The sequence below is a fragment of the Tinamus guttatus genome, unplaced genomic scaffold (genome assembly GCF_059628265.1).
Source record: "Tinamus guttatus ecotype Peru unplaced genomic scaffold, ASM5962826v1 Tinamus_guttatus_pri_ptg000314l, whole genome shotgun sequence".
In the NCBI taxonomy this organism is placed as follows: domain Eukaryota; kingdom Metazoa; phylum Chordata; class Aves; order Tinamiformes; family Tinamidae; genus Tinamus; species Tinamus guttatus.
This window is the reverse complement of record NW_028288848.1, coordinates 1,898,242-1,920,538: the sequence shown is the minus strand read 5'-3', so window position 1 is coordinate 1,920,538 and position 22,297 is coordinate 1,898,242. Positions and strand designations below refer to the sequence as shown.

Below are 22,297 nucleotides of genomic sequence, written 5' to 3'. Positions count from 1 at the left end.
GTGCCCGTACGTGGGCTGGGGAGCAGGTAGGAGATGCTGGTCCCTTGTTTTGGCCTGGAAAGGAGCACAGCCGGGCGCCGGTGCCCAGCGATGCCCGTCATTGCAGCCAGGGCAGAGCCCAGCTTCGCCTCCAAGGCCAATTCCCTTTTTCCCAAAGCCTGCCTTTAAAAAGTCCTTCCTGTATTTACCTGCCTTCTCATGTCGACCTTCAGAGCATATAATGCTTCCCAGCCCAGAATATTCCCAAAGCTTAGCAATTACAGTCCGTTAGTTAGAACATGCTTATGAATAGTTTATAAAAGGTTAATGGGTGACTAATAATAATTTTAATAAATGGTTTAGACTATTAGGTAGTGTCTTCAGGTTGTTTTAACCATTTACAACATTTCTCTCTGCTTGTCACATCCCCTCACTTCTTATGCATGCAACACACTTAATAACATCTCTTGATCCCTTATGACCCCTCCATAATGTGGCCTTAATGTAAATGGAGACTGGGTTAACTGACTGATGGGCAAACAGTGCAGCCCCTATGAAAATGCAAGTGCTGGGAAAGAAAATTGGGGAAGAGCTTAACAACGTCGCAGCACATCCAACACTGCATGGAAGCCAAGTGATATTTGTGATGTTTAGGAACCCCTTTCCTGTGTCTAACCTTCTCCATGCTCAGTCTTTCCCACCCTTTCATCCTTGTGCTGCCACTGCATGCAGCTGCCCTCCCTCACTGCCACATGTCCCCTGTGCCAGGCGAGCTCAGCTCTTCCCTTCTCCTCCCCAAAGGCAGGTTTTGCCCTATCGCTGCTGTATCATCAGCTCTCACACCCATTCTGTGCAGGGAGTTCACCTAGGAAGGACAGTCCTTAGGTGGGGAGCATGACAACTGTGCTTACCTATTGATTTTAATGTGTGTGTATATATATATATGTATATATATATTTAGAAAAGCTAAAACCCATCCCCTTTGAGTTCTTACTCCGTATTTATTGTTTGCACTGCACTACGGCCAGGGGCCCCAAACGTGGTGTGAACACACTGAATGTCCAGTCCACAGAGGGAGGGACAGCAGAAGGAAGTGAAGTGAAGGCCCTATTTGTGTCCTGCCCCCTCTGAGGCCGTTTGGTAGCAGGAGTGGGTCTAGAGCAGCCCTGGCATCGTCTCCTTCCTGACCTGCCATGCATCAAAGTCTGTTCCCAGCCAGACGCTCTCTGCTCTGCCACTTACTTCCATTAGGGAGCTGGGGAGGTCTATTAACAACCCACTTGGAGATTTGTATCAATGAGTCTTTTAATAACAGTAGAAACCTTTGAAGGAGTGACCACTTGGCTGCCCATTCTCCTCTGCTCTTGCCATCCTCCTTCCTCCTCCTCTCCCTCTCCCCATGCCTTTGTTTGTAGGGGCTGTAATTTTTCTCCAGTTTGAGCAGTCTGACATCCTCCCTGTCATTCCCTGGTCTTCCCACCACTGGCTTCAAAGATAAAATACTTCTGTCCAATGATCTTGAGTGCTACTAGCTGACAGAAAGAAATCCACAGAGCTCCTATTGGATATAAATTATTTTTATGAAAGTACCGTTCTGTGCTAGCTTGTAAATGTAAGGAATATTTAGGCAGTTTGGAGTGTTTTAAGTTTAGTAATGGAATTTTGCAGGGGGTGGGGAGTAAGGAAATCCCATTATATTCTAATATATGTGTACTATCTCCTTAGCGATGGTAAAACACTTATGATAGAATAAATAATTCTTTTGCCACTGTTTGCTCCATATTGTGATACTTTATTTGAACCAAAGCAGCTCAGAATTCTGAGTAGAGAGTAGGGTTTTACAAAGAAAGTAAAGTTAATGTTTGCCAGATTATCTTAGCCTTGGAATTGAGAGAAGTTACTTTTGAGCCAAAACTCTGGGTTAGATCCCATTCCGTGGAGACCAGTTGGCTTCAGTGGGAATTCTGTTAGACAAAGTCATGCAGTCATTCCCTGTGAAACCTTTTGAGACTTTTGAGGAATAGTAATGATAAAAATCCATCCTTCTTTTGCAAAGTTTAATTTCATTAAGAGAAATAAAAAGACTTAATGATTGTGGAATGTTTGTTCTATGGCCTTCACTTGGCAATTAGAGTCTGTGCAAAAGGATTCCATATCCCTGTGAATCCAGCTGCAGGACTGTGACTCCATGTATATGACCATGAATCATAGAGCTGACAGCATTTTTTTCTCTTTAAAAAGGCTAGACTGTTGTTTTACAAGAATTTAAGCCTTCCTCGGTTACCTTAATGGATCAAAACCGACTTCTTTCCACAACCCACCCACCTTCTGTTAAAGCAGTGTGGCTCAGAGATTTATTAGACACAAATAGGTATTTTCTTTTGCTCCATCAACAAAATGTAGCTAATGAGGCATCTATACGGATTATCAAAAATGCATCTGGATTGTGTTGGCATTAATATTTTATTTTGCTGTCAATATGCAACAAAAGCTGTCATCCCAAATTCACAACATGATTCAGAACTATAAGAATTGGTTCCTCAGTTGCCATAGATAATTTCTTAGTGAAAAAAAAAATGGACTGGTGGATTTTCTTGCAGGTAGCTGAAATTCCACTTTCATCCAAGTTCATCCGGTTGAATTTGCCTTTTGCTAAAGATGTTAAAAATCATGATGTCTCATGTCAGTAATGATAATGAAGGGAAAGATTGGCTTTAATGACATTAGAAGAGTCATTATCTTTAATTTATTGCTAATTAATGCTGCCAGCTTTCATACGCTTTGTCTAGCTGTCATGTGCTTGTTATATGCCTTTTTTTTTTAATGTGTGTACACATCCCTCCCCATTCATTCATTTTTATTCTGACGATTTACACAGCTTTCTCTCCTCTAGGTTTCCTCCACACATGGTCCCGCCACATCATAGTTTACATACAACTGGAATCCCTCATCCGGCCATAGTCACACCAACAGTCAAACAAGAATCTTCCCAGAGCGACGTCGGCTCACTCCACAGCTCGTAAGTTTTATTTATCAGAAATTCCTAAATATCACATTTATGTGTGTAACTTCAAAAAGCTTAGATTTGTAGGAATGCTTTTTGCCAAAAAAAAAATGAAAAGTAGCTTTCTCTTTTCTTATGTCTAAGTGATTTGATCAGCATTTAACTACAGAATATGTGAAAATGACATTGATACTTAGTCTTTTAGAGCACTACTATGATGCAGGCAAGTAGCTATTAATTTGACCCATTTTAATAAGGAAATGAAATTCTGTTGATTAGCTTTAAAGTTTTGTTACTATTTTCCCTGTTATTTATTACTATGAAACTGTGAGATATAAGGTACGCAACTTGGGTAGATAAATCAGACCATAAATAGCTGCAGAGAGCACTGGTATCAAGCTTAGGTACAAACTGAGAATAAACCTCATGTACTTGCTCCTCCTTCACTAGCACATCTGGTACTTCTTGCCGTTAATTTAAGGGGTTAATCAGAAAGACAGCATTTCAGATCCCAGTGATGATGGTGCTTAATTATTTCTACTACCGTCATGCTCATAAGCCCTCCCTGTGAACTAAGAATCCATTTTTCTAGGTTCTTGCATCCTTTTGAGGTTTTTCTAGGAGGTGAGTGTACCCACTGATGTTGTGTAAACGTGAGATAGATTTTGTTGAAATGCTGTTAAAACGGTCCTCATATAGCAGCCAGGATATATATATCTAGGCTCTAGAGAACTTTTTGGATCTCAATGGCCAGTTGTAAAAGTGGACAAGGATAACTTTATTCAGACTTTTTTATAGTGTCCAATTTCTGAGGATTTATGTGCTGGGATGGAGGGGATTAATTTAATAAATTCACAGGAGTCCTCACTGTAAGGTTTGTGTCTGTTGTATCTTTACCCTTCAGAAAACATCAGGACTCCAAAAAAGAAGAAGAGAAAAAGAAGCCACACATAAAGAAACCTCTTAATGCTTTTATGTTGTATATGAAGGAAATGAGAGCAAAAGTTGTAGCAGAATGCACATTGAAAGAGAGCGCAGCCATCAACCAAATCCTCGGTCGGAGGGTAGGTAACGGGAGCGGCCGTGAAGGAGAGGCACGGCCGGAGGGTGAAACGAGAGCGAGACTGGGAGGGATTCACCCTGCTTGCACGCAAGGGCAACTGTGGCCTGCTCAGCTGGTGTGTTTTCCTCTGTTTTTGTGATGGCGGGTCGTGATGTAAAGATTCAGAGAATCCAAGTAAACCAAAGACCGTTTTTAAGTTTCTATCCCTGAGGTCATTTGCTGGGAAGAGGAAGAGGAGAAGGGAAAGGGGAGGCAGGGTGGGAGGGAAGAAGGGGTGTTTATTATTATTATTATTATTGGTATTGTTATTACAATGCTGTTTGCATGAGGTAGACATGTAAAAATCCCAGATTCCTTCTGATACCATCCTAGAAATAGGCAGGTATTGGAACCTGCATGAACGAGGAGAAGGAGAGGGTAGGATGCATTGGAAAAAGGAGGGAGATAGAGCTTTGTAATGCCTGTAGTTGAGGTCATGGGCTCAGAACAAATGGTTCAGGTTTTAAATCCCCCTGTTCTTTGTTTCTATTTTTTTTTTTTCATTCTCTTCTCTCCTCTGGCAAACACAGGGACTGAATGAATGTAAATGACTAATGGTGTCTCAGTTAACTTAACTGTAGTTATAATCTGGAACTATAAATAAAATATGAACTGGCGGTATTCCAGATGATCTATTTTTATCCACTGTGTTTCAAGAAAATCAATTCTAACTGTATTTATATATAACTATTATACCCTGCTATTAGCATGCTTAAAAAAAATGTGCTTTTTATTTTGTCTTTTTCTGTTCTCCACCTCAGTGGCACGCGTTATCCAGAGAAGAACAAGCGAAATACTATGAACTAGCAAGAAAGGAGCGACAGCTTCATATGCAGCTGTACCCGGGCTGGTCTGCACGGGATAACTATGTAGGTTCCTATGTAGGTGGAAATTTTTTTAGTAGTAGAGCTTGTAGAAATGTATATGTGACCTGCTGAACTACGACCACACATTGCACACAAGCACTACTTGGAAAGCGTGGCTCAGGATCCCAATCTGGTAACAACAGCGGACGCTTCCCTCTGCAATGCTAAAACTATTGGGGATAATTCATGGCCTCCACTTGGAAGAGGCTTCCTGACTGGGTCTAGTAAAAGGTTAGATTTGGGGCATGACAGTAGAGCTCGGTGAAGAAACTCTTGCCTTCACTTTTACCAGCATCTGGAAATTATTTGGCTTGCTGGTCATTTTAAATTTGTTTAAAAAATGATAAAATTCCTCTAGTATGGCTTCTCTCCTTTCCACCAAAAATATGCATAATTAGTGTCTTGTGCTTGTCTGTGTGAGAGTATAGTGGAAAGTGGAAGAATGACTTATCCTAGCTTCAGAGAAGGACTGGCAAAACCAAAAGTGTGACTTGTTTGAAAGTCTTACTCTCAAGTGGGGTTAAATGAATTATTCCACGCTCTACTGTTGTATATCTCAATTATGTTCTGCTTTTTCATGGCCATGTTATCTTTTTCTTTTTCCCTTTCTCATTCTAAAAAAAAGGTGTTTGGGAATTTGTGATCAATTCATAGAGTGCATTTTAGATTGATTCCCCATACACCTTGAGAAAGCCTGTTCTACAGCTAGAAGTGGAAGAATTTTGTGCTCTTACAAAGGGCCAGCATTGTATCCACTTGCTAGTAGCATGTAACCCCTTTTTCCACGCCTTCGTGGAAGCGGTACATCTGGTAGTATGTGTTTGCAAGCCTCAACTCCATAAATTCCCGTCAGATTTCTGATTGGTGGGAGCAATAAATCCTCCTTAATAGAATCATAGAAATATCTTGATTATTAAAAAAAAATAAACTAAAATAAGCAAACACTCCCAGGTTTGGGGAGCAGCATCTTTAAATTTGTGTCAGTTGTGTACAGTGTAAAGCCTTTCATTTTTGTTAAAGTCCGTATCTTCCATCGTCATCATCATCGTCACTGCCGTAAACTATTTTGCCGTAAATCACATAAATTGTGTGCTTTGTGTATAGCAGTGTTGACCTGTAAGAGCACTTGCTCTTCCTTAGGCACGGCTGGGAGAGCTACTCGGGAGTTTGCAGGAAAGCCTAGAGCAGCAGTCGCTCTCGATGCTCACCCACCATTTCAGTATTGGCAAATACACATTCCCTCCATTAGCAGGATTTGCCTAAGGAAGTTTTCCCAGCTCCTTACATCCTCTCAGCTGTCTTTTCTTCCCATCTTCTTTGTTCCTTGAGGAGGGCTGAGCTGTGAGTGCTCCTCGCAGAGGGCAGCAGGGGCAATCTCCGTACATCCAACGAGACGCTGCTAAACACCGGTTTCCCTTTTCTTTTCTGTGTCGCGTGGCCCGGCACTAGCAGCCCCCAGTCTCGAGGTAGTTCTCGGCACTGTGCAGTATTGTCTTCTTGGGTGTTCGGGAGGAGTAGGCGCTTCACTGAGGTTCCAGGCATGCTCGCTGTGCGCAGTGACTGCGCCGCTGACAGATGGGCATGTACAAAGCCTGCAGTGTTTAGGACCTTTTACTTTTGTCCTCACCGTGTGAGCGCTGAGAAACCCTTTCTTCTCAAGCTAAAAAGGACAGGATGAGAAAGCCGGCGCTTTCCCAGCGGCTTGATGCTGTACCCCCAGGTGACCTTCAGGGGGAACCTTCCTGCCTGAGGAGAGCTCAGTAGCTCTGCATCACACGCTTGCATCATCCGCAGGATTTATTTATTTCTCTCTCTTCCACGCAGAGCTCTTGAGCTTCCCTCCTCCTGTGGCATTTCCGAGGGTCCTGAGCCCTTCGCAGGTCTAGAAGGGGAGCGTGTTTGGGGTGCTGAAAATGTTTAAATTGTGAGATGTTCCACATCAAGCCATCTGTAGCCCAGGCCTTAAGGAATCCAAAGGGTGCATTCAAGGAATGCAGTTTTCACATGCTTGTGAAAAGGAGGGATTGAGTGAATGCTTTGGGGCTTGCTGGTGTCACAAGGCACTTCCTCTCTTCCAACATAAGACATTGAGCTGAATGCTGGACTGGGACATAGGTGACATGGGACATAACCTCTCCCACCTGTAGTCTAGAAAATGAGTACAGAAGGATTCTGCAGCCTTGTCAAAACCCACGCTGGTTTGGCTCTGCCCAAAGAGTAAGCAGATGTTTACATCCACATCTACCTGCAGCCTAAGGATTTGTGTAACATGACAGTGTGTTAGGGACCATCTGCCCCAGTCTGAGGAGGGCAGTCTGGGACAAGGGACAAAAATATGTCTTCTGCTGAGCACTTCAGAAGCTGCTGCCATAATTTTTTCTTAACTCCATGTATTTTTTAGCTACATAATCAAATATCTTCTTATAGCGCAAGAACTGAACAAGCAAGCAAGATAATTTTTCCCCCTGCTGCCCTTGCAGAGGATATGTAAGTAGTTGGTGGGATCTTTTTCTGGAAGTCTCAAAGTTGAAGCTGAAAGGAGAGCAGAACATCTGGATCCCTGGCTGGCATTCCCATGTGTCAGACATTTGTAGTAGGTTGCTCCCTAAAGAGGTTATAGTCTTTTAACGCCTGGAAGAGTTTGTGAGGGCAGATGACTCTTGGTTGGTGTTCTGGCCGGCCCTTGTGTGAAGAAGTTACAAGTTCTCAGTTTGGAATAGCTCTTGAATTCCCAAGTACACTGCAAAAAGTAATCAAATTAACCACAAGATGCATTTTGTTGTTTATCAAAGTTTCTTAAGCCTAAATAAAAAGCATGCGTATGGTCCTGAGGCAATTGTTCGATTTCCGTCCTGTGTTGAAAAGCTGGGAAAAAAATCAGCAGCTTTTATAAAGTTATTGTCAATTTAGACCAATGTAGATGAAGCACAGTTTGAACCTCTTATATTTTTATGTGGCTCTTGGATACAAAGTTTTTTCCCACATTTTATTCTCCAGGAGCTTCAGGAGCAATGCCTCATTTTCTTTCTTATCATTTCCTGTCACGCTGGACAGATGGCTGCTGTAATGATTGATACTTTACTGAAACAGAGTACTCAGAATGACAACTTATCATATCTCCAAAAAATGATCTCAGAGATGTCTGAGACAATTTCCCAGTAGCAGCATTCAGGCCACAGGACTATGTGGATGTGCTTTTAAAATTTACTGTGCACACAACTTTTTCAATCAGCAGAAGGCTCTCTTGAACAAGATTGTATTTGTCTCGGCCTGGGAAGCAAGCTTGCAACAAGAAGAAAAGAGTGCAGAAGCCTTGGCCCAGAAAGCTGGTTTGGGGGAGGAAAAACACTAATACACAACTAATCAAAATCAAGCATTCACATTGAGTGAATTCCTTACAAATAAATTCCTAGGAATGTGTCATAGCAGATGGGCCAAACTGAAGCCAAATGTAGACATTTAGTTGGAAGCCAGACCAACTGAGAGGGAGATGTCCAAGATATGGGAGAACCTCTTAGACTCCCCTCAGATGTTGCCAGACCTTCAAAAGTGCTTTGAGATTCCTTCATTCAAGACGTGTTTGTTCCCTCTTGACCACGGGGGACTGTTGGTCGTTCTTACACCTTTCCACCAATTCCTTTTATTACGATGTCTTCAAAAGAGACATCACTGCACTGTTTACAGTTGACACTGCTGCCCAGAAGATGTTGCTTTTAGTAGTGTAGCTGGAGACCTCTGAAAATGATGACCATATTCCCCCGCATTAGCCCTTCTGCTTTGCTCTGCAAATGCTGTCACTCAGTGCTGGAAGAAGAGTTCTCTTAGATTTATTTATTTATTTATTTATTTATTTATTATTTTTTGAGCCATGCTCCTCATCATTCCCTTTTCTGCAGAGTTCAGGCTGATCGTCCTGGTCACGTCCTCTCACACAGTGCTGCAGGGAAAGTGGGAAAGGACAGACCCTTATTTCTCCAGCCTCCTTTGTTCTATTTTCCCCTCCGATCAAAAACAATAATAAATTGCATCATCTTGATGGATAGTATTTAGGACAGGGCCATATTTTAGCAAATAATTACTACTGATTTTCTTGGTGATAGAGCAGAATGTGGACAATGTCTTAGTTATAGCACACTTCAGTTTTTTTTTATCTTTCTGCTGTGCTTCCCAGATTTAGGGTGCAGCTGCTGGTTAGGGTTCTGTCGGGATTGTGGCTCCCTTGTCTGTTTTAATGGTCGGTTTTGGCAGCTGAGGAACCCTAGGCGCTCATGTCTGACCCATTCACACACACCTTCGTTCAGTCTCCTTGTTCTTCCTTCCTCTTGGAAGAACATGACTACAAATGATTTTTGTCACTTGCAGACGCAGGAGGTTACAAGTGTCAAATATTACTGTGGTCATTCTGAACTTGCCTTGCAATAAGGTCTTCTTTCTGCTCCCACCAAGGGTGCCGATGCCTTTCAGGGTTAGTTCAACAGGGGGGCTGATGTTGGGGCTATGTGAGCAGAAGAAATAGCAGAGCACAGGGTGCACAGGTGGGAAGAGCCCTCCCCAGGACGAGAGCATCCCTGGGGACAGGGATGTGCCACAGGGCTGTCCCAGCACTTGGGTCTTCTCTGGAGGGGTTGGAGGGCAGAGCACTCTCCTGTTGCTCTGTGCTGTCCATCAAAAATAATTCCTTTTCTAACCCTTCTCATTTGTGTCTGTTTCATGCAGGGAAAGAAGAAGAAGAGGAAAAGGGATAAGCAGCCAGGAGAGACCAATGGTAAGTAAAAATGACTATGTTGCGTGGTAGAACCGTGGCGATGCTGATCCTACGTTCCTAGGTACGGGGGAGGTGGGCAGGAGTCTCATGGCCTCCCTGGGAGCCAGCCCCTGTCGTAGACAGCCTTTATTAATGCACTCTAATTATATACTCATTATTGCCCTCTAAAACTAGTAACCAAACCATTGCATGTAAGAGCCTCTTGTGGCATTAGTTGGATTTGTCCATAATAATTGCCAGGCCTTTAACTGCAGAGCCATAGTCGTAATGCCTATGCCATGGTTTATAAAGTTGTCTGCTTATTTTGCGCGTATGTGTGTGTGGGTGCCCGGGTGTGTATGTGGTTGGTATTAATTTGGGCAGTACCTGTATGTTCTGATGCATGCCTTACAGTGGTAAATCACACCCAATTTAAATTAAGGAGGTTTGCCATTCTATATAGGAAATTAGAAATACTGCATAGGCAATCTCATAGTCAATTTTGAAGAAGCCCTAACTTAATTTTTTTGAAGCCTTTGTGTAATTTGTTCTTTTTTTTCAGAACACAGCGAATGTTTCCTAAATCCTTGCCTTTCACTTCCTCCGATTACAGGTGCTAACGTCATTTTGAGTCATTTAAAATAGTTTATGAACTGCTTTTTAGTTTTTTTTCCTGCCATTATAGATTTTAACATTAAACACTTATGACATTAAGAAAAAATACCATCACCACGTTTTTATAGTATTTATTATCTATTTATCTTTATATCTATATATGTTTGATAGTATTTTTTAATTTGTCTTGTTTTTTGTAACAGTTGCTATTAAAACAGTAATACGGTAAAAATAACGCAAGAGTTGTACTAACTGTGCAAATTGAATATGCAGTATTTCTTTAAAGAGACTGATAAGAATGGAAGCAAGTCAGTAATGAACCTCCTTAATCTAATGGCATTTTTCATGGCTCCCACTAAGTCTTCTCACATTAGCATGCATACGCATTTTTTTTTATTTATTATTATTTTAGTTTTGGAATTTTTGTTTTTGCCTTTCTGCTCAAGCCTATTCATTGCAATTCACCCGCTATACTAACTCAGCACCTTGCCATGCTTTACATTTTATTTTCTGGCTGAAACTAACATGCTCATTCCGCAATCTGCTTATTCTTATCCATTCCTTTAAATATAAATTAATAAAAACAAATAAATTGAATGTTATTCCAAAAGCTGCATTATCCCAGGAGATATAATTTCCTTTTTTGTTGTTTTTCTTTTCTTTTTTTTTCCTTTTATTTTTGTTTTGTATCTAAGTTGAAGAAAAAAGCATGTTCAGGATCTAACTTCCATACTCAGCTTCTTTTCTTCCTTTTTTTCCCCCTCACAAAAAGCAGAAGAAAAAAACCCAACCCAAATAAATCTTGCCTGAAATGTCCTGCTAGACGAGCCACAAAGACTTTCCTCTATCTGCTCTTTTAAATGGGAAAGAGACAGTCCTTTATAAAGGGATACTGCAGCTTTAATTGCAACAGCTAATCCAAGAGTTGAATAAGAATGTGATTATCACTATTTTTTTTTTACTTTTAAATCGAAAGTCAATATTTTGCAATTAATAACGAGGACATTGATTTTTATTCCCTTTTTTATTTTTATTTTTCCTTATTTTTATCTTTCTCTTTTTTCTCCCCTTCTTTCTTTCTCTCTCTCTCTCTCTCTCTCTCCCTCTCCCCCTCTCTTTACTTCTCTCCCCCTTTCCTGCTCGCTTTTCTTGAACTCATTCAGACCTGAGCGCTCCTAAGAAATGCCGAGCGCGCTTTGGCCTTGATCAACAGAATAACTGGTGCGGCCCCTGCAGGTGTGTATAGTTTTCCCAGACTCGCTATGGCTGATTTGCAGCTGGTTTATTTGGTACTTTCCCCTTTTTTTCCTGCCTTGTTGCTTTGTAGCTCTGTATTGTGATCTAGAAGACACAAGGGAGTGGGACACTGCCATGAGTTATCGTCTCTCTCAAAGGGTCTTGCTTTTTTTTGTTGTTGTTTTTTGTTTTATTTTATTTTATTTTTGATGTTTTTTTTCCTTCCTCTTTGCTGCTGCTAGCCAAAAACCCACTGTAAAACAGCATCAGCCTTAAGCCTATGCGATGCGTGCTTCGAACACAGCCTTGCCCTCTCAGCCTCCCCGCCAGGATCGTCACCTTGTCCCAGTAACGCCCTCGATCCCGGGGCGCTGCGCGCGGGGCCACAGTTTTTTTGGCTCCGTCTCACTGTAAAAGTCCTGTTTCTTTCAGGCCCTTGGTATGAGGGGAGATTACCAAATAAAACGGAGGTGATTAAAAGCTAACCGTAGCTGTAGCTAAGATTACGCAGTCCGAATGAGCACTATCCACCATTGTGTTGTATTTTTTTTTTGTGTTTACCTTATGCTAACAGATGCAAATACTCCAAAGAAGTGTCGGGCATTGTTCGGGCTTGACCGACAGAGTTTATGGTGCAAACCATGCAGGTATAACCCTATAAACCCACTAGGCTTTTGGGGAAATAAAAGCAATCTGTCCTCTTAGTGCATTTGTGTGATTTTATTTTTTTTTTAATCTTTTTCCCCCCCCCACCCCACCTTTCTCTCTCCCACAGCACCAATTGCTAATAATCTTTGATCCTTGGAATTTCTCGCTAATTTAATGCCATTTTCTCTCTTTCTTTACCAATAACCTCTCCCTGGTGGTAGAACTGGGAACAAGAAAACTTGAAGTGCTTAAAGCTGGCAGCTGCTCTTTTTTTGAGTTTTTTTTTCCAGATTGTCAGCAAAAATGAATGTTTAGGTGGACATTTTATATTTTGTCTTTTGTGTGGGTCTGTGTCCACTGTCTCCAAAGGTTTAAAAGGTTCTGGGATATGCAGCACTAGCATTTTTATCATGATTATCGATATACAAGCCAGGGTTTACAGCTTATATTGTACTCACTTTTTTGATTTATCTGCAAAATTTAAATAGATGCCTATATGCCAGGATTCTTTGGTAAGGCTTGGGTATGTAGCTGTTATTTTTGAAATGATCTCATGTCTTTTTTTCCAATTCTGAAAAAAAAATCCAAAATTTTATCCCAACAAGTGAGCTGTAAACTCTTGAGCTCTAGACAAAACTAATTGCAACTTTAGTAGGACAGTTTTCAGCATTAAAAGAACATGAAAGACATCAGAGAGGCCAAATTCCGACAGCCCATGTTCTACTGGAGTTTAATTCTGTGTATAACTCAGTATGTACTTCTTTCTTGGTGGAGGGATACCGAGTAGCTCTTTTCTCATTCCTTTTTTCCTTAAATGATCGCATTTGGTTAAATTTGTTGTTTCTTTGTTCTGATACAAGCAGTCTTTGAATTTGGAATATTATGATGGTAGGTATTTCAACCCAAACCACACTCTGTGTGTAGTGATTCCTCTCCCACATTTTCCCCTGTATTCATGCCAGTCCCATGTGCTTCATCTCATTTAGAATGTAGATCAGATGTTCTTCATATTTTGTGTATGCACGCAGTCTTGTTTGTGCTTAGTATCAAGGAAAACATGAACTGAGGGTGGTATTGTGTGTCAAAATGTGAGATAAGAGAAGGCACTGAAAATGTCTTCAAAATATTGCATATTGTCCCCTATAAGGCATGCTTAGTACGGGGTACTTGGGGATGGAGGTGTTAGATATCGGTATGAGTATATACGTTAAATTTTGAAAGCAGCAATTTCGTAAAGCTAATAAAACCGAATAAAAATTCAGCCTAATAGGGCTGGGTAGCTGCTTTCATTCACTGTTAGGTGTTAGGAGACTCCAATCTCATGCTAACCAAGGACTCTAATGCTCTATTTAATTAGGCTTTATTCTGTGGTTAATGTACTACGCACTATCAGTAGATATTTGTGTAGTCTAGCGATACAGTATTTGAAGCATGTCGAACTCTGTATAGCGAGTATCACAACTGTGGGCGCATTGTGTTTGTGGTGCTTAATCTTCCCCCTAGCTGATTAAGTAAACAGCATACTTTTAAAGCTTCATTTTATGACTAAGGGGACTTTTCACTAAGTCCATACATTTTGTTAGGGCTTAGGTTACATGTGAGACAAATCCTCTCTTAACTTACTCCAGCTTTTGTTTAGAAATCTTTGCTTTTAGAGACTTTATTTTTTGAAACCAGTTTCGGTGTTAGTTTTGAGCCATACAGGACTTTTCAGTGGCATAGCTCATACCTTTAGACTTACTGACATAGGGTGTTTACTTTTTTCCATTTTTTTAATGTGATGAGATGTTTTCTCATTATACGGTTTAGAGCATCTCTCCCCTAGTTCTGGTCCTAACTATTATTACAGTGCACATGATAACTTGGTAGGTTGTGTAGGGCCTCTTAGGTAGGTACTAGATTGCCCAGTTTGCTAACACTACGGGAACAGGAGCATCCCTGCTCCCAGCAGCTGGATCAGTGTTTGTCCCTCCTGGACATGCTGTCCTTCAGCAGGTCACTTCTCCTGACTTCTGCCATGCTGACGTAGCAGGTGACGATTTTGGAATGGCACGGGAATGAGTAGCCCTTACAGTGTGCTTGTAGAAGGGTTACGTAGAATTTTTAGCTCTGCTTTAAGGACAGCAAGACTAAGGCACAAAGAGCTCCTCAGTTTTTTAACTTACTCCCTTCACCAGAGGTGCACAACCTCCAGTAAAATTCAGCTTGTAGTGCTTGGGGTATTTTCTCATTTGTGTATTCTGGCCCATCTAATCCTGCCATGAGCACAACCACACATAGCACAGGATGGGAATGGCACAGGCTCAAGAAGAAGTGCCTCCCCTTGAACCATCAACATTTTAGTAAATGGCTTTTCAGACTAAAAGTGGTCAGTGCACTATTAGAGCGTTTGAAACAGAGGAAACATTCTCTTGCCATAGTCCTAGCAAAGAAAAATTAAGATAGCAGAGCTGTGTTTTTATTTTTAAAAGACTATTAGCTCTGCAAGCTCAGAAAGTCTCGTAGTTCCCTGATATCTCAATTTACATCTGTTTTGCCATGGGAAGCTCTTCAGGCCACAGAACTTAAACTAGCATTAATAAGGAAATCAATTGAATTTTTGGCACACTAGATTCAAACTGCCTCCAGTGAAAAATTTAAGTGCCTTGTAGGTTCAGAGCAATCCAGTTGAATGATCTCTGGACCGCTGTCAGTGAGGCAGGCAGAACTTGGTTTTCTGCTTGCAAATTACTTTGTTTTTTTTTTTTTTTAATCCTGGGGTCTCCTAGTTATGAAAACCTACCTTCCCATACAAGTATTTTCTGTGAGACTTCTGAAAAGTCATTGTTGTGCTTTGTTCCTGGCTGCTGTACAGAAAGTCTGAACACAAATTGTGGGCCAGGTATCATGGCACAGTTTCAGACACATGGGAAAGGAGAAGGGGTGGAAGAAAGAGTGTCAGGAGTGTCATTAGCCTAGTGCCAGAGCCTTCCCATGGATTTTTGGATGTTAGATGAATTAACAGGGTCTGTTTTGAGCCCACCAAGTTATTTTTTTTTCTGTCTTTTAACTTTGCTCTAATAAAGCATGGTTTACTGCCTTCACTTGCTGTCTTCTATCTTTCTTTCTTTCTTTTTAACATTTAAGTTGCATGGATGTCTTTAGTTTTTAGCATGTATTGATCTGCAGGCTAACGTGGTTAAAACTCTACTAGCCCTAACTTACCATGGGGAACTTGGGGCAGAACCTCAGGCCCTCTGGAAAAAGGGATGTCACAACAGTGACATCTACCAGGTCCCTCACAGGAGATGGAAAGCTGGAGGGTACCAGGATTTGCTCTTCACTTCTAGCAGAAGGAGACAGTATCTTTTGCCTCCAAGACCAAGCTGCTGAGGTTTGCCTCACAGTGGGGAAGCGTCTAGATCCATTGCCTAGATGGAGGACTTTGGATTGAACCAAGTGAAATGCAGTTGCCCTATTTATTGGAGAAAAACCCTTGCTAGAAGCTGAGTTAGTGGGAAATTTCACATAGCAACATTCAGGATCTGTGCCAGACTCCGGCATTTCACTTGCTGCTCTCTAACCTGCTCAGCCAGCGTGAGGTGTCCACCATAGAGGGACAGTGGTGTGCTCCTCGCGGAGGTGGTTGTGAGCAGCGTAGCTGGCTCTTCCAAAGATTTGATGGCAGAGCTGCTTTAGGCAGAATTTGTCAAACACTTGTGCTGGGTCATCATTTCCCATGGAAAGCGTGTTTGTAAGCAGGAGGGTCGGCAAGCCATCGCTATTAGGGTCACCGTGGCCACTGAACGTCACTGCCAGATGCTGTAGCTGTTTGCCTCATTATTCCTGTCCTGCTACTAGAGTTGTCTTGCATAGCCTTGGCAGGAGAGATGTGCTGGAACTGTCATGTGTTGTTTGTTGCTCCTTTGCATTATTAAGTGGACAGAGGGAGGAGAAGAGATTTCTGTTGGGTCACATATTTGGTTATTTGAAAGCCAATGGCTCCTGTGAGGTTCTCATGTTCCCTGGTGTGAAATAAGTTCCATGTTGCTCTCCATCTTTGTACCTGTCGTCGTGCTCTTCACCTACTGAAATTGGTCCCACTCTGAAGTTATATGGGTGTCCTCTCAGAGGAAAATCGCCCAAAATGCAGAGAAGCAGTTTCCCAAATCTACCACTCTCCCTTCAAACAAAAAGTAAAACTGAGTCAATTCAAAGCCACAACCTGCAGGCCATACAACCAGTTATTCTTGTTATTTTGGATCATATTCTGTTTATCCTGTTCTTTTCCTGTTTTTTCTTCTGTTTGTTTTGTTTGTTCGCCTTGTTTTTATTTCCCCTCTCTCGTTCTCTCTACTATATCTTCTTCCTGTCTGACTCTGACATCTCTCAATTTGGTGTGGTTCCTAACAGAGGAAAAAGCAATGGGCAGTGGGTTGCAGCCGCCCTTGCCTCCCAAAGGCAATGCATCGTAAAGACCGCAGGTGACGCAGGTGTAGCGATAGCCGCGTTAACGCGGACAGCGTTGTGGGACACCTTGAGATACTGCCAACCTCAGAAACGTCCGTTTGGCCAGGATTACTTTTCTTTTTTTTTTTTTTTTTTTCCCAAAGGAAAGTCCAGCTCACAGATTAGCGCAGAGGGCTCAACAACCACGTCTCTGCTCTTACAAATACCTTTAAAAGTGATAACCCGAGGAGGCAGCGTGGGAAGGTGGGTGAGGGAGAGGCCATCAGCACATCTTTCCCAGAGCCCTTAGTGGCCGGGAGGTTCCCGCGTGGACGCTGGACCCGCAGCGCCCGGCCAGCCACAGGCGCAGGGGCAGCTTGTTCAGAGCCCAGACTAGTTGATTTATGGCTCTCTGCTTGTAGATAACTTTCTCCATGAGCGTCTCTGCCCTTTATTCACAGATAACTCTCTCCCTGTTTCTAGGAGAAAAAAAAAGTGCGTTCGCTACATACAAGGTGAAGGCAGCTGCGTCAGCCCACCCTCTTCAGATGGAAGCTTACTAGACTCTCCTCCTTCCTCTCCCAACATGCTGTCCTCCCCCCCCAGAGACTCGAAACCACAGACTGAACAAACGCAACCCCTCTCGCTCACGTTGAAGCCCGACCCGCTGGCCCACCTCGTCATGATGCCGCCGCCGCCGCCCTCCGCGCTGGGCCTCGGCGAGAGCGCCGCGAGCAAGGCCGGCGCGCTGCCCGCGGCGGCCGCGTGTCCCAACGGCGCCCTGGAGCACCCGGCGGCCGCCCTCGCGCCCGCCGCCGCCGCCGCCGCCTCCTCCTTAGCGCAACCTTCGACGTCCTCCTTGCATTCCCACAGCTCGCTGACAGGGACGCAACCGCAGCCGCTGTCCCTCGTAACCAAGTCTCTAGAATAGCTTTAGCCTTTAGCCCTTTCTCTGGTGTTGCGGGGTTTGGAATTCTCTTCGGATTTTGCTTTTCCTTTCTTTTTTGTTTGTTTGTTTTGTTTTTCTTCTCGTTTCGTTCTGGTTTTTAATTTCTTTTTTAATTTTTTTTGCCGTTGTTCGTTCGTTGTTCGTCGCCGTTCCTCGGTTTCGTTTCCGATTCGTGCCGCGTGGCTACATTAGTTGATGTTTTTATCGAGTTCATTGGTCAATATTTGACCCATTCTTATTTCAATTTCTCCTTTTTAAATATGTAGATGAGAGAAGCCTCATGATTCTGCCAAAATTTTTATCAACAGCTGTTTAAAGTCTTTGTAGCGTTTAAAAAATATATATATATACATAATTGTTATGTAGTTCCAATAGCTTAGTTTTAAAGACTGATTTTAAAAATTACAAAAAAAAAAAAAAAAAAAAAAGAAGCAATTTTGAAGCAGCCCTTGCCGGAGGCATTGGTTCTTTATTATTTGTATTAAATACGAGCTTGCGAACCAATCATTTTACATCTGGTTTTTAAACCTTTAAGGGCACAACGAATGCAGTGCCGCTACTACTTCTTTTTTTTTTTCTTCCTTGTGTGAAACAACCTTTATTGTGATGTTACTTGTTATTGTTTAAATGTACAGAAACAAAGGGTTAAAAAAAATGTGTTAATATACCTTGTTCCATGGTGTTGTTCTTTTTGGGGGAGGGAACGCTACTCAACAATTTAAAAGTATCACAACGCTATTGGACCAGTAGTATTTATTGCTTTAGAAATTGCTTGTTGTATCCGTATGTTGTCCCTTTTTAAATGTTTTTTTCCTCTTTTTTTTCCTTGAAACATTGTATAAATTTTTTTCCCTTAGTGTAAGCATCTTATATATAACAACTCATTTGTACAAGGTTTTTAAGTTTATATATAAATGTGTATATATATATTTTTTCCAGGATTTTTTGTTTTCGATTTCTTTTTGTGATTTTTTTTTTGCTGTATGAAACACAGTTGCCACCAAATGGATATTCACAGATGCATTTTTCAAGGATCAATAGTTTAAAAAATAAATTGCTTTAAAAGCCATTACACACAAAAAGACTTGAAAATTTAGCAAGGGAATTTCTAGCAACGCTGTTTGAAAAATAGCAAGGTCCAAGTGTCTCCTGTTCAGAACTGCAGCTGAATCCCCTGTGACATTAGGACTGTAGGCTGTGTGCAAAATTTTTATGTGCCAAAATTCTCAGTGACTTTTAACTTTCTCCCGACAACCTTATTTTTTTTTTAATGCTGTAATTTTTTGTTCATCATGTTTTGCTGTGATGTTACATAGGTAGATATGTATGTAGTTTTAATGTCACCTATAACAGACGTGTTTGGTAGCAGATTGTCCGGAAAGCATTTAAAATGAAGAGGTATAAACCCTTAAGGGCCAAATTCTGTATATTAGATTATTCATAAGAGGAAAATCAGACTGCCACTTTTATGTACACTTACTACATACAGGTAGGTAGCAATCTTAAAACAAAAAAAAAAACCTAGGCATGTTGATGTTGCAAAAAACGCTGTATAAAGCTGAAAAATTGTTCATCTGTTCATTCAGTGCCATTGTAGTTGACATGAAGCGATTGTAAAACTGTCTCAGATTTTTCTCTGGTTTATTAAGATGCTAACTATAACATTTTTTGTGAATACTTTGAATGTTTCCTAACAGTTGTGATGTTACTGTTCCGTTTTATGCTCTTATTCCAATTTTCATTTTTAATGGTTTGGAAGCCATTTTTTGTAATGAATAAATGTTCATGCTGTACAGTATCTGTAGCATGCAGTTCTGGATTAATAAAAGCAACTTAGTATGTGCAGAGAATGACTTGTCAACTCTTTTATGCATTGACTGCATTTTACTCTGGCCAAAAAGATTTACAGCCTGAATGGAAAACTTCTTTATAACACTTTTCTAGAAAAAAAATCGCAGTTCCAACCAGCTCTGCTTGGTTAGAAATACTCTGCTTTGTTTGGTTTCCTTTGCTGCTACCTTCTGAGAGCCTGCTAAATTCATCTTGTGCTGGGCCTCCCTGCTCAGCAAACTGCTTTGTTTGTGAGTAGCAGTGGTTGAAAATACCTTTAATTTAAAGCAAATGGTACGTGAGATGGCAGGCAAGATGTGCCACGTGGCACAGAGCCACGTCCTGCCGGTGTGATGGGATACACCTGTGTGATCCTCATGCTGGGATGAGAGGCTGGTGATAGCTTTAGTTTTAAAGCAAGCATTTGGTGCAACCTGTCGATGCTACTACACAGGGTAGACACATTAGAAAAGCCAGGAGAGTGTAGTGACTCTACATGGTCAGAGTCCTTGGTCTTTGGAACGCATCTCTTGGACAAATTTGTGTCCATTTTTGCAAACTTTTTAATGCACAGAGTCCTGGCAGCCCTTGCAGGAGTCCTGCTGTGAGTCCTGCACATCCAGCATCCACGAGATGCAGCGATGCTTGTGGATGCCTCACTGTGGGAGTGAACGTACATGCCGCTGGGAGTTCAAGTATTTTGCTAGAACGAATGATTTTGTTTGTTACCTGCCTAGGTATTTAAGCTTAATTTCCAGGAAACTCTCACGAGTGGATGTCACCATAACCCAAGTTATTTTGGCAAATCTCAGCCAAGTATTTTCTACAATGGTACTTAAGGGTAATTGTGAAGGCAGCAATCTGTGAACAGGCCTGTTCCCCGCCTTCATGAGGGCTTCTGTAACATACTTTTTGTTCTTTGGTCTTGATGAGCTCTTCAAGGAGGGGTAAGTTTTCCTTCTCATATGGGGAAGTAGCCAGAAATGGGAAGTGACTTTCTTCTCCGAAGATTGGGGAACGGGGCCACTTCTGCAGGTTCTGCCATGGTCATGCTGTCATGTGGCTCTGCTGCAGCCTGTGCTGTCCCTTCTCTTGGTGGTCTTCAAACCTGCCCAAGGCCTGGTTTGGGTGCTGAAGGGCAACAGCGCACTTCGGTGAGGTATGGGTTCAATTGCTTCCAGATCTGCTCCAGAGCAAAGAAAAGAAAGTGATCCATCTAAATAACATCGCCTTGCCTCCACGAGTGAAATCAAAGCTGGGCACGGAGCAGTTACCTGCTGGCTGTAGAGTGAATTTGCTTTGCAAAGGGACAGGGATGTCCTGGGTTGGGGCAGCTTGTGGTATTTAACAGAAAGTAGTGCTTAAAATTACTACTGCATTTTTTCAGGACCAGGTTCAAAAAAACAGAAGCCTTTCCTATTTCTAACTTGCAAGTAAAGGGTAATATATTTGAGAGTTGCTTCATGTTTCCTTGTAGAGGCATTAAGTCATGGCAAACTTTTTACCAGGCTCCGTTTTCTACTCTGATTCAAGGCCTGATGCTGTCCTATTGTGGTCTGCTACCAAACTCCCATTAGCTTGAGTGGAATCAGGGCACGACCCCTCATCCCCTGCTGCACTGTGTGCGTGAACGTGGAGGTGTTCCTGCTACAGCCTGCTCCCTCCACCTTGTTACAGGGTGAAATGGGCCTCCCCGTGAAAAGGATGTTGCTCTAAAGCCCTGGTGTGTTTTGAAATGCTGAAGATGCCAAATCTTGCTGTTGTTGGTAGCCAGGAAATTGAACATGAAGCTCAGATTACTCTCCCACTACTTCAGGTTTCTGGGGAATTTCTTTCTTTCTTTCTGAATGTTTTGACTCTTGCTAGAACATGGCCATCCATCAGCCAGACACATGTGCTGCATCTCTGCTGGGAATAACTGCTCTCTTCTAATGTAAAACATTGTGCTCCTGGGAGATCTTTGAATACCATGATTCAAAGGAGACACCATCAAGGTATGATTCATATATTCAGCAAAATAGTGTGTTCTTTGCTTTATTAGCAAACCTTTGGAAAGCAGAGTCCAGAATACTATTTCCAGTAAATTGGTTTTCCTTCTGTGTGTGCAGTGAGAGGCACTCGATCCAAGGTATATTGTACCAAGCTAGCAAGCAGTGAACAGCTTGTGCTGGTATCTCTCATATATGGTAAAAAGCAATCACATATTCCCAGGAAAGTAGTCATCGGGGTCTCCTGTAGGTTGTACATTGGCTGTGTACCTTGATGTGCTTCTGCCTTCAGATTTAGGTCTGGACTCACCTGCCCAGATGGTTGCTCCGAGGAGGAAATTGCTGTTATATGCATGTACATGTGTACAGGAGTCCAGGTTTGGGACCCCACCAGGGTGCCCTGGAGAGGATGGAAGGACAGAGAGCCCTTCCTGCACCATGGGCTTCAGGGCCGGGTATGAGGATGGGGCCTTAGCACACACATTTACTTGGATCCGAGCAAGCCCCAGAGCCCTACGTGGCAAGTGTTCATGCTTTATCAAGGGACAGCGTGGAGGGGCCGCTGTCCTGGGACAGCGGGGACCCTGCGTACAGTAGGTAATTCACTCTAGCTATTGCTTCCATCTGTTTTTATGGGATAAGGCAAGGAAGCAGTCAATGTATTTTGTGTTCAGGAGACATTTATTTTCCATTAACTTTGTAAATCTCATTTTTCACTTAGTGTATGGAATTTTAAAAAGTTTAAGTGATTGCTGACTCAATAAACCAGTGCCACATGGTTTAAAGCTTTTCTTTAAAAAAAAAGGCAGGAAAGTAGATCAATCTTTAGAGTCCTGTTAGTTTTATTGGACCATAAAAAGATGTAAAGAGTATTCACAGTAAAACAGTTGTATGGGCCATTGCTACAG

The 22,297-nt window shown here is 42.1% G+C and overlaps 1 protein-coding gene across 17 annotated transcripts in view; it reads left to right on the top strand.

Annotated features, from left to right (window-relative positions):
* TCF7L2 (transcription factor 7 like 2) overlaps positions 1–19,421 on the top strand; it is a 171,673-nt gene extending 152,252 nt beyond the window's left edge. For 3 of the 17 annotated variants that reach the window (XM_088528616.1, XM_088528609.1, XM_088528608.1), the window contains 7 exons: positions 2,873–2,998; positions 3,888–4,047; positions 4,847–4,954; positions 9,668–9,716; positions 10,258–10,308; positions 11,474–11,546; positions 17,106–19,421. In XM_088528616.1, the coding sequence (XP_088384742.1) occupies positions 2,873–2,998; positions 3,888–4,047; positions 4,847–4,954; positions 9,668–9,716; positions 10,258–10,308; positions 11,474–11,546; positions 17,106–17,553 (1,015 nt within the window). In that variant the 3' untranslated portion in view covers positions 17,554–19,421. Of the gene's footprint in view, positions 1–2,857; positions 2,999–3,887; positions 4,048–4,846; positions 4,955–9,667; positions 9,717–10,257; positions 10,309–11,473; positions 11,547–12,120; positions 13,084–17,105 lie in introns of those variants that run through there. The other 14 variants (XM_088528615.1, XM_088528607.1, XM_088528605.1 and 11 more) reach the window with 10 other exon arrangements.
* Positions 19,422–22,297: the final 2,876 nt, after the last annotated feature.